Below are 12,208 nucleotides of genomic sequence, written 5' to 3'. Positions count from 1 at the left end.
ATAGTTATATAGTAATATAATATAGTAATAGTATATAGTATAGTTATATAGTAATACAATATAGTAATAGTATATAGTATAGTTATATAGTAATATAATATAGTAATAGTATATAGTATAGTTATATAGTAATAGTATATAGTATAGTTATATAGTAATACAATATAGTAATAGTATATAGTATAGTTATATAGTAATATAATACAGTAATAGTATATAGTATAGTTATATAGTAATAGTTTATAGTATAGTTATATAGTAATACAATATAGTAATAGTATATAGTATAGTTATATAGTAATATAATACAGTAATAGTATATAGTATAGTTATATAGTAATATAATATAGTAATAGTATATAGTATAGTTATATAGTAATATAATATAGTAATAGTATATAGTATAGTTATATAGTAATATACTACAGTAACAGTGTACAGTATAGTTATATAGTAATAGTATATAGTATAGTTATATAGTAATATAATACATTAAAAGTGTATTTTATAGTGATATAGTAATATAATATAGTAATAGTATATAGTATAGTTGCATAGTAATATAATGTAGTAATAGTGTATAGTATAGTATTATAGTATAGTTAAATAGTAATATAATATATTAATAGTATATAGTATAGTTATAAAGTAATATAATATAATAATAGTATATAGTAAGTTATATAGTAATATATTATAGTAATAGTATATAGTATAGTTAAATAGTAATATAATATATTAATAGTATATAATGTAGTTATAGAGTAATATAATATATTAATAGTATATAGTATAGTTATATAGTAATATAATATATTACTAGTATATGGTATAGTTACATAGTAATATAATATAGTAATAGTATAGTAATATAGTAATATAATATAGTAATATAATATATTCATCGTATGTAGTATAGTTAAATAGTAATATAATATATTAATAGTATATAGTATAGTTATAAAGTAATATCATATATTAATAGTATATAGTATAGTTAAATAGTAATATAATATAGTAATAGTATATAGTATAGTTATATAGTAATATAATATAGTAATAGTATAGTAATATAGTAAGATAATATAATAATATAATATATTAATAGTATATAGTATAGTTAAATAGTTATATAATATAGTAATAGTATATGGTATAGTAATATAGTTATATAATATAGTAATATAATATAGTAATATTATATAGTATAGTTATATAGTAATATAATATAGTAATAGTATAGTAATATAGTAATATAATATATTAATAATATATAGTATAGTTAAATAGTAATATAATGTATTAATAGTATATAGTATAGTTATAAAGTAATATAATATAGTAATAGTATATAGTAGTTATATACTACATTACATAACTTACTTGGAGGGGTAGATGGGTGGGGAGTACTGGTGTGGTTAGTAATATAGTAATATAATATAGTAATATAATATAGTAATATAATATAGTAATACTTACTTGGAGGGGTAGATGGGTGGGGAGTACTGGTGTGGTTAGTAATATAGTAATATAATATAGTAATATAATATAGTAATATAATATAGTAATATAATATAGTAGTAGTATAGTAATATAGTAATATAATATAGTAATATAATATATTCATAGTATATAGTATAGTTAAATAGTAATATAATATATTAATAGTATATAGTATAGTTATAAAGTAATATCATATATTAATATAATATAGTAATACTTACTTGGAGGGGTAGATGGGTGGGGAGTACTGGTGTGGTTAGTAATATAGTAATATAATATAGTAATATAATATAGTAATATAATATAGTAATACTTACTTGGAGGGGTAGATGGGTGGGGAGTACTGGTGTAGTTAGTAATATAGTAATATAATAATATAATATAGTAATATAATATAGTAATAGTATATAGTATAGTTATATTGTAATATAATATAATACTAGTGTATAGTATAGTTATATAGTAATCTAATAATATAATATAGTAATATAATAAAGTATAATTATATAGTAATATAACATAGTAATATAATATAGTAATATAATATAGTAATACTTACTTGGAGGGGTAGATGGGTGGGGAGTACTGGTGTAGTTAGTAATATAATAATATAATAATATAATATAGTAATAGTATATAGTATAGTTATATTGTAATATAATATAATACTAGTGTATAGTATAGTTATATAGTAATCTAATAATATAATATAGTAATATAACATAGTAATACTTACTTGGAGGGGTAGATGGGTGGAGAGTACTGGTGTGCAGATGGAGGGCTGTATCCACTGCTGGTAATGACTGACAACAATAAACAACCACAAACAACAAATCCGGTAAACAACTGGTAAACAACAACCATTACAGACACTGTGTCCGATCATATTCCTGTTTGTCGTATGGTTCTAGTTTGTTGTCATGGAGACGGCACAGGTCAACACTGACCCCTCTGTCTCTAAACCCTCTCTACATGGGGGTGCTCTGTGTGTTGTGTTTGAGGGCTCTGAGTTGTGTGTGTTTGAGGGCTGTGTGTGTGTTTGCGTGCTGTGTGTGTGTTGTGTTTGCGGGCTGTGTGTAATGTGTGTGTGTGTGTTGTGTTAGCGGGCTCTGTGTGTTGTGTTTGAGGGCTGTGTGTGTGTTGTGTTTGAGGGCTGTGTGTGTGTTGTGTTTGAGGGTTGTGTGTGTGTGTTGTGTTTGAGGGCTGTGTGTGTGTTGTGTTTGAGGGCTGTGTGTGTGTTGTGTTTGAGGGCTGTGTGTGTGTTGTGTTTGAGGGCTGTGTGTGTGTTGTGTTTGTGGGCTGTGTGTGTGTTGTGTTTGAGGGCTGTGTGTTGTGTTTGCGTGCTGTGTGTTGTGTTTGAGGGCTGTGTGTAATGTGTGTGTGTGTGTGTTGTGTGGGTTACCTGATCCTGCGTAGATGTCCAGTGTTGTGTGTGTGTTTGCTTGCTGTGTGTTGTGTGTGTGGTTGCATGCGGTGTGTGTGGTTGCATGCTGTGTGTGTGGTTGCATGCTGTGTGTGTGGTTGCATGCTGTGTGTGTGGTTGCATGCTGTGTGTGGTTGCATGCTGTGTGTAATGTGTGTGTGGTTGCATGCTGTGTGTAATGTGTGTGTGGTTGCATGCTGTGTGTAATGTGTGTGTGTTTGCATGCTGTGTGTAATGTGTGTGTGGTTGCATGCTGTGTGTAATGTGTGTGTGGTTGCATGCTGTGTGCTGTGTGTTGTGTGCTGTGTGTGTGGTTGCATGATGTGTGTTGTGTGCTGTGTGTAATGTGTGTGTGGTTGCATGCTGTGTGTAATGTGTGAGTGGTTGCATGATGTGTGTTGTGTGCTGTGTGTAATGTGTGTGTGGTTGCATGCGGTGTGTGTGGTTGCATGCTGTGTGTGTGGTTGCATGCTGTGTGTGTGTTTGCATGCTGTGTGTGTTACCTGATCCTGCGTAGCTGTCCAGTGTTGTGTCTCCTGTAGTTCTGGCTGTTTCACTGCTGTTTATAGGCTCTGTTTTCACTGGAGAGGAAGGAGAGGAGAGGGAGAGAGGTGAGGAGAGAGGGAGAGAGAGAGAGGAGAGAGGTGAGGAGAGAGAGGAGAGAGGAGAGAAGAGGAGAGAAGAGAGAAGAGGAGAGAGAGAGAAGAGGAGAGAGAGGAGAGAGAAGAGGATAGACAGGAGAGAGAGGATAGAGAAGATGAGAGAGAGGAGAGAGAGGAGAGAGAGAAGAGGAGAGACAGGAGAGAGAGGAGAGAGAAGAGGAGAGAGAAGAGGAAAGAGAAGAGGAAAGAGAAGAGAAAGGAGAGGAGAAAGGAGATAGAGACGAAGGAGAGGAGAGAGAGGAGAGGAGAAAGGAGAGAGAGGAAGGAGAGAGAGGAGAGGAGAGGAAGGAGAGGAGAAGAGAGAGGAAAGGTGATGAGCGAAGAGAGGAGAGAGAGAAGAGGAGAAAGTAGAGAGAGGGGAGAGAGAGGATAGAGAAGAGGAGAGAGAGGAGAGGATAAAGGAGAGAGGAGAGGAAAAGAGAGAGGAGAGAGAGGAGAGGAGAAAGGAGAGAGAGGGGAAAGAAGAGAGGAGAGAGAGGAGAGGAGCGAGGAAGAGGAGAGATGAGAGAGAGGAGAGGAGAAAGGAGAAAGAGAGAGAGAGAGATGAGAAGGAAGGAGAGGAGGAGAGAGGGAGGAGAGGAGGAGAGAGGGAGGGAGGACAGGAGAAGAGAGGAAAGAAAAGAGAAAGAGGAGGAGATAAGGAAGAGAGGGATGAGAAGAGATATGGAGAAGAGAGGAAGGAAAAGAGAGAGGGAAGAGAGGAGATAAGGAAGAGAGGGAGGAGAGACTAGATGTGAGGTCATGTGCAGAATCATTCAAACAGCACAGCACACATCTACAGCGGAAGATCAGTAGACTGGGGTATTGTAGCTAGCTACCCTGGAAGATCTGTAGACTGGGGTATTGTAGCTAGCTACCCTGGAAGATCTGTAGACTGGGGTATTGTAGCTAGCTACCGTGGAAGATCTGTAGACTGGGGTATTGTAGCTAGCTATCCGTGGAAGATCTGTAGACTGGGGAATTGTAGCTAGCTACCGTGGAAGATCTGTAGACTGGGGTATTGTAGCTAGCTACCGTGGAAGATCTGTAGACTGGGGTATTGTAGCTAGTTACCGTGGAAGATCTGTAGACTGGGGTATTAGGTATTGTAGCTAGCTACAGCGGAAGCCTGTAGACTGGGGTATTGTAGCTAGCTACAGCGGAAGCCTGTAGACTGGGGTATTGTAGCTAGCTACAGCGGAAGCCTGTAGACTGGGGTATTGTAGCTAGCTACAGCGGAAGCCTGTAGACTGGGGTATTGTAGTTAGCTACAGCGGAAGCCTGTAGACTGGGGTATTGTAGTTAGCTACAGCGGAAGCCTGTAGACTGGGGTATTGTAGCTAGCTACCGTGGAAGCCTGTAGACTGGGGTATTGCAGCTAGCTACCGTGGAAGATCTGTAGACTGGGCTATTGTAGCTAGCTACCGTGGAAAATCTGAAGACTGGGGTATTGTAGCTAGCTACAGCGGAAGCCTGTAGACTGGGGTATTGTAGTTAGCTACCGTGGAAGATCTGTAGACTGGGGTATTGTAGTTAGCTACCGTGGAAGATCCGTAGACTGGGGTATTGTAGCTAGGTACCGTGGAAGATCTGTAGACTGGGGTATTAGGTATTGTAGCTAGCTATAGCGGAAGCCTGTAGACTGGGGTATTGTAGTTAGCTACAGCGGAAGATCTGTAGACTGGGGTATTGTAGCTAGCTACCGTGGAAGCCTGTAGACTGGGGTATTGTAGCTAGCTACCGTGGAAGATCTGTAGACTGGGGTATTGTAGTTAGCTACAGCGGAAGATCTGTAGACTGGGGTATTGTAGTTAGCTACCGTGGAAGATCCGTAGACTGGGGTATTGTAGCTAGGTACCGTGGAAGATCTGTAGACTGGGGTATTAGGTATTGTAGCTAGCTATAGCGGAAGCCTGTAGACTGGGGTATTGTAGTTAGCTACAGCGGAAGATCTGTAGACTGGGGTATTGTAGCTAGCTACCGTGGAAGCCTGTAGACTGGGGTATTGTAGCTAGCTACCGTGGAAGCCTGTAGACTGGGGTATTGTAGCTAGCTACCGTGGAAGCCTGTATTAGTATTCCACATGCCTTTTCTCTCTCAAACACACACCTAGGCCATGTTCAGATGCCAAACGTTGCAGATAGAAATGCCATGAACAGAGCCAACATGATTCCTTGGTCTTCACGTTGGAGAGGCATGTATGTTCTATATTCTATATTTCTATCTGAACATTCCAAAACGTTGTGTGCTTCTGAAGGCGCCCCTATACTCACACACACCCCCACTTCACACAACCCCACCCCACACCACACAACCCCACCCCACCCCACACAACCCAACCCCACCCCACACAACCCCACCCCACCCCACACAACCCCACACCACACCCCCACTTCACACAACCCCACCCCACACCACACAACCCCACACCACACAACCCCACACAACCCCACACCACACAACCCCACCCCACACCCCACCCCACCCCACACATCCCGCCACACCGCTCCAGAGCAGTCGGCTCAGACACACACATGCTCAGTCAATACCATAGTCCTTTCCACTGTGGCCAGGGGGCGGGCTACTGCAGCCCAGCAGCCAATCAGCCGTGTTTAGAATAGTCATGGTCTCTCCTGAATGGGTGGAGGATCAGAGAGGGGGTGGGGTTACAACTCACAGACAACCAATCTGCTCTCTCACCTCAACAAGCCAAACCATAACACTGCTGTGGTTCATTTGGATTCAGAATGGTTCATGAAGGTTCAGAATGGTTTATGAAGGTTCAGAATGGTTCATGAAGGTTCAGAATGGTTCATGAAGGTTTAGAATGGTTCATGAAGGTTCAGAATGGTTCAGAATGGTTCATGAAGGTTCAGAATGGTTCAGAATGGTTCAGAAAATGTCACTCGGTTTCCAAAGTAGACCTTTTCAGTCACAACTGGACTATCTAAGGATTGTTACATGTATTCAACACAGTTGCTGCTAAATATATTGGCACCCTTGAACTTTTCTTAAATAGTTCCCTATTTCTTAGAAAAATAAGTTTAAATTTAAGAAAATATTTTAGTTACACATCTTGTTATTGGATTTTCATACATTGCAGAACCAATTACATTTTTTTGTCAACTTAAGTTTACAATTTTAATTTAGAACATAAAGACAAATGGAATGTACAACATTATTGGCACCCCAGAGCTAGTAGTTAGGGACAGAGTCTTTGGACAAGATAACTGCAGACAAACCCTTCTTGTAGTCATCAACGAGCTTCACTTTTCTACTGGCAATTTGGCAGCAAACTGCTCTGAGTCTTTAATGTTTGAGAGGTGCCCTCCTCCAACTGTGATGTTTTCAGATCTCACCATAAGTTATAGATGTGATTCTGATCTGGACTCTTTCAATGGTGTCAATGTGGACCATGCCGTTGGATTTTAACAGTGAGGAGGCAACAGAAAATCTTGACTTTTACTTGCCCAAAAGTGAGGCTATTTACTTGCAGGTGGAGAAAATAAGACTAGTGTAGCGATATTTACAAAATGAAATAAAACCGGTTAAAGACAAACTGAATGAAAACATGTAGCGCTCTAGTAAAGAAACATCCAGGCCTGTAACCCAGTTAGCATGCCGACCCGTTACCTGTCCTGTACTACAAACAAGGAAAGGTGACAGGTGTTTCAATACCAATACTCACGATGTAACAGCCAATGAGAATCCGTTTCGAATCAGAATTTCAATACACACATCGTCAGATGATAAACGTAACATGAACAACCGTTCTAATGTTATCATAAATACACTTCGGGATATGAACACGTACGTTCCTCTGGGATAGGCTACTACCGCATCGGCCACCGATGAAAAATCGTAAGCTCCAAAAGAGCCCCATTTTGCCCGTCAATTCTCTGAAAAGGAACAGAAAAACCCTCTTCCTTCAAATCACAGAGGAAAAACAAGGTCATCGTTTTGACATTTCTGAAGATTCACCTGAAACATTTCAATTGTTAAACATGACCACCTTAAAGAGGGTAACTTCTGATCGTTACATGACAAGACAAGGTCATCGTTTTTGACATTTCTGAAGATTCACCTGAAACATTTCAATTGTTAAACATGACCACCTTAAAGAGGGTAACTTCTGATCGTCACATGACAAGTCAGAGTAATATTTTACAGGGAGACACACAACAATAGGTTTCAGGGACAAACCAATTGCAGACGCTCCAAACGGAAAGTCATTAGTGTAACGATCGTCGTAAGGAAGAAGGACAAGAGGACCAAGGTGCAGCGTGGGTAAGTGTTCATAATACGTTTAATAAATATGAACACTCGAACAAAAACAACAAAACGACAAAACAAACAGTTCTGAAAGGTGCAACAAAAACACTAAACAGAAAATAACCAGCCACACCTAACAGTGGGAAAACAGGATACCCAAGTCTGGTTCTCAATCAGAGACAACGATTGACAGCTGCCAGCTGGCCACTCCAGAACAGTCCAGCATCTCTTCACAGCTGGCCACTCCAGAACAGTCCTGCATCTCTTCACAGCTGGCCACTCCAGAACAGTCCTGCATCTCTTCACAGCTGGCCACTCCAGAACAGTCCTGCATCTCTTCACAGCTGGCCACTCCAGAACAGTCCAGCATCTCTTCACAGCTGGCCACTCCAGAATAGTCCAGCATCTCTTCACAGCGGTATAGTGGTATCATCCCGGCCCTAGTGGTATAATCCCGTCCCTAGTGGTATCATCCGGCCCTAGTGGTATCATCCGACCCTAGTGGTATCATCCGACCCTAGTGGTATCATCCCGGCCCTAGTGGTATCATCCGACCCTAGTGGTATCATCCCGGCCCTAGTGGTATCATCCAGGCCCTAGTGGTATCATCCCGGCCCTAGTGGTATCATCCCGGCCCTAGTGGTATCATCCCGGCCCTAGTGGTATCATCCCGGCCCTAGTGGTATCATCCCGGCCCTAGTGGTATCATCCCGGCCCTAGTGGTATCATCCGACCCTAGTGGTATCATCACGGCCCTAGTGGTATCATCCCGGCACTAGTGGTATCATCCCGGCCCTAGTGGTATAATCCCGTCCCTAGTGGTATCATCCGGCCCTAGTGGTATCATCCGACCCTAGTGGTATCATCCCGGCCCTAGTGGTAACATCCAGGCCCTAGTGGTATCATCCCGGCCCTAGTGGTATCATCCCGGCCCTAGTGGTATCATCCCGGCCCTAGTGGTATCATCACGGCCCTAGTGGTATCATCCCGGCACTAGTGGTATCATCCCGGCCCTAGTGGTATCATCACGGCCCTAGTGGTATCATCCCGGCCCTAGTGGTATCATCACGGCCCTAGTGGTATCATCACGGCCCTAGTGGTATAATCCCGTCCCTAGTGGTATCATCCGGCCCTAGTGGTATCATCCGACCCTAGTGGTATCATCCCGGCCCTAGTGGTTTCATCACGGCCCTAGTGGTATCATCCCGTACCTAGTGGTTTCATCCCGGCCCTAGTGGTATCATCACGGCCCTAGTGGTTTCATCCCGGCCCTAGTGGTTTCATCCCGGCCCTAATGGTATCATCCCGGCCCTAGTGGTATCATCCCGGCCCTAGTGGTATCATCCCGGCCCTAGTGGTATCATCACGACCCTAATGGTATCATCCCGGCCCTAGTGGTATCACCACGGCCCTAGTGGTTTCATCCCGGCCCTAATGGTATCATCCCGGCCCTAGTGGTATCATCCCGGTCCTAGCGGTATCATCTCTACTTGTATCATCCCGGTCCTAGTGGTATCATCACTACTGGTATCATCCCGGTCCTAGCGGTATCATCTCTACTGGTATCATCCCGGTCCTAGCGGTATCATCTCTACTGATATCATCCCGGTCCTAGCGGTATCATCTCTACTGGTATCATCCCGACCCTAGTGGTTTCATCTCTACTGGTATCATCCCGGTCCTAGCGGTATCATCTCTACTGGTATCATCCCGGTCCTAGCGGTATCATCTCTACTTGTATCATCCCGGTCCTAGTGGTATCATCTCTACTGGTATCATCCCGACCCTAGTGGTTTCATCTCTACTGGTATCATCCCGGTCCTAGCAGTATCATCTCTACTGGTATCATCCCGGTCCTAGCGGTATCATCTCCACTGGTAACATCCCGGTCCTAGTGGTATCATCTCTACTGGTATCATCCAGGTCCTAGCGGTATCATCTCTACTGGTATCATCCCGGTCCTAGCGGTATCATCTCTACTGGTATCATCCAGGTCCTAGTGGTATCATCTCTACTGGTATCATCCCGGTCCTAGTGGTATCATCTCTACTGGTAACATCCCGGTCCTAGTGGTATCATCTCTACTGGTATCATCCAGGTCCTAGTGGTATCATCTCTACTGGTATCATCCCGGTCCTAGTGGTATCATCTCTACTGGTATCATCCCGGTCCTAGCGGTATCATCTCTACTGGTATCATCCCGGTCCTAGCGGTATCATCTCTACTGGTATCATCTACTGGTATCATCCCGGTCCTAGTGGTATCATCTCTACTGGTATCATCCCGGTCCTAGTGGTATCATCTCTACTGGTAACATCCCAGTCCTAGCGGTATCATCTCTACTGGTATCATCTACTGGTATCATCCCGGTCCTAGCGGTATCATCTCTACTGGTATCATCTCTACTGGTATCATCCCGGTCCTAGTGGTATCATCTATACTGGTATCATCCCGGTCCTAGCGGTATCATCTCTACTGGTATCATCCCGGTCCTAGTGGTATAATCTCTACTGGTATCATCCCGGTCCTAGCGGTATCATCTCTACTGGTATCATCCCAGTCCTAGCGGTATCATCTCTACTGGTATCATCTACTGGTATCATCCCGATCCTAGCGGTATCATCTCTACTGGTATCATCCCGGTCCTAGTGGTATCATCTCTACTGGTAACATCCCGGTCCTAGCGGTATCATCTCTACTGGTATCATCCCGGTCCTAGCGGTATCATCTCTACTGGTATCATCCCGGTCCTAGTGGTATCATCTCTACTGATATCATCCCGGTCCTAGCGGTATCATCTCTACTGGTATCATCCAGGTCCTAGCGGTATCATCTCTACTGGTATCATCCCGGTCCTAGCGGTATCATCTCTACTGGTATCATCCCGGTCCTAGCGGTATCATCTCTACTGGTATCATCACGGTCCTAGCAGTATCATCTCTACTGGTATCATCCAGGCCCTAGTGGTTTCATCCCGGCCGTAGTGGTATCATCCCGGCCCTAGTGGTATCATCCCGGCCCTAGTGGTATCATCCCGGCCCTAGTGGTATCATCCCGGCCCTAGTGGTATCATCCCGGCCTTAGTGGTATCCCGGCCCTAGTGGTATCATCCCGTCCCTAGTGGTATCATCCCGTCCCTAGTGGTATCATCCCGGCCCTAGTGGTATCATCCAGGCCCTAGTGGTATCATCCCGGCCCTAGTGGTATCATCCCGGCCCTAGTGGTATCATCCCGGCCCTAATGGTATCATCCCGGCCCTAGTGGTATCATCCCGGTCCTAGCGGTATCATCTCTACTTGTATCATCCCGGTCCTAGTGGTATCATCTCTACTGGTATCATCCCGGTCCTAGCGGTATCATCTCTACTGGTATCATCCCGGTCCTAGCGGTATCATCTCTAATTATATCATCCCGGTTCTAGCGGCATCATCTCTACTGGTATCATCCCGGTCCTAGCGGTATCATCTCTACTGATATCATCCCGGTCCTAGCGGTATCATCTCTACTGGTATCATCCCGGTCCTAGCGGTATCATCTCTACTTGTATCATCCCGGTCCTAGTGGTATCATCTCTACTGGTATCATCCCGACCCTAGTGGTTTCATCTCTACTGGTATCATCCCGGTCCTAGCAGTATCATCTCTACTTGTATCATCCCGGTCCTAGTGGTTTCATCTCTACTGGTATCATCCCGGTCCTAGTGGTATCATCTCTACTGGTATCATCCCGGTCCTAGTGGTATCATCTCTACTGGTATCATCCCGGTCCTAGCGGTATCATCTCTACTGGTATCATCCCGGTCCTAGCGGTATCATCTCTACTGGTATCATCTACTGGTATCATCCCGGTCCTAGTGGTATCATCTCTACTGGTATCATCTACTGGTATCATCCCGGTCCTAGCGGTATCATCTCTACTGGTATCATCCCGGTCCTAGTGGTATAATCTCTACTGGTATCATCCCGGTCCTAGCGGTATCATCTCTACTGGTATCATCCCAGTCCTAGCGGTATCATCTCTACTGGTATCATCTACTGGTATCATCCCGATCCTAGCGGTATCATCTCTACTGGTATCATCCCGGTCCTAGTGGTATCATCTCTACTGGTAACATCCCGGTCCTAGCGGTATCATCTCTACTGGTATCATCCCGGTCCTAGCGGTATCATCTCTACTGGTATCATCCCGGTCCTAGTGGTATCATCTCTACTGATATCATCCCGGTCCTAGCGGTATCATCTCTACTGATATCATCCCGGTCCTAGCGGTATCATCTCTACTGGTATCATCCCGGTCCTAGCGGTATCATCTCTACTGGTATCATCCAGGTCCTAGCGGTATCATCTCTACTGGTATCATCCCGGTCCTA

At 43.0% G+C, this 12,208-nt stretch overlaps 1 protein-coding gene across 7 annotated transcripts in view; it reads right to left on the bottom strand.

Moving 5' to 3' along the window:
• eya4 (EYA transcriptional coactivator and phosphatase 4) overlaps nucleotides 1-12,208 on the bottom strand; it is a 165,641-nt gene that overhangs the window by 60,485 nt on the left and 92,948 nt on the right. For 4 of the 7 annotated variants that reach the window (XM_055885629.1, XM_055885633.1, XM_055885628.1 and 1 more), the window contains 3 exons: nucleotides 6,117-6,200; nucleotides 3,430-3,507; nucleotides 2,240-2,306 (listed from right to left, as the gene is read on the bottom strand). In XM_055885629.1, coding sequence (XP_055741604.1) covers nucleotides 2,240-2,306; nucleotides 3,430-3,507; nucleotides 6,117-6,200 — 229 coding nt within the window. The remainder of the gene's footprint in view (nucleotides 1-2,239; nucleotides 2,307-3,429; nucleotides 3,508-6,116; nucleotides 6,201-12,208) is intronic. The other 3 variants (XM_055885631.1, XM_055885634.1, XM_055885635.1) reach the window with 1 other exon arrangement.

The sequence above is a fragment of the Salvelinus fontinalis genome, chromosome 27 (genome assembly GCF_029448725.1).
Source record: "Salvelinus fontinalis isolate EN_2023a chromosome 27, ASM2944872v1, whole genome shotgun sequence".
Classification (NCBI taxonomy): Eukaryota; Metazoa; Chordata; class Actinopteri; order Salmoniformes; family Salmonidae; genus Salvelinus; species Salvelinus fontinalis.
Note: the sequence above shows the minus strand (reverse complement) of the source record. Positions and strands in the feature narration are given on the sequence as shown.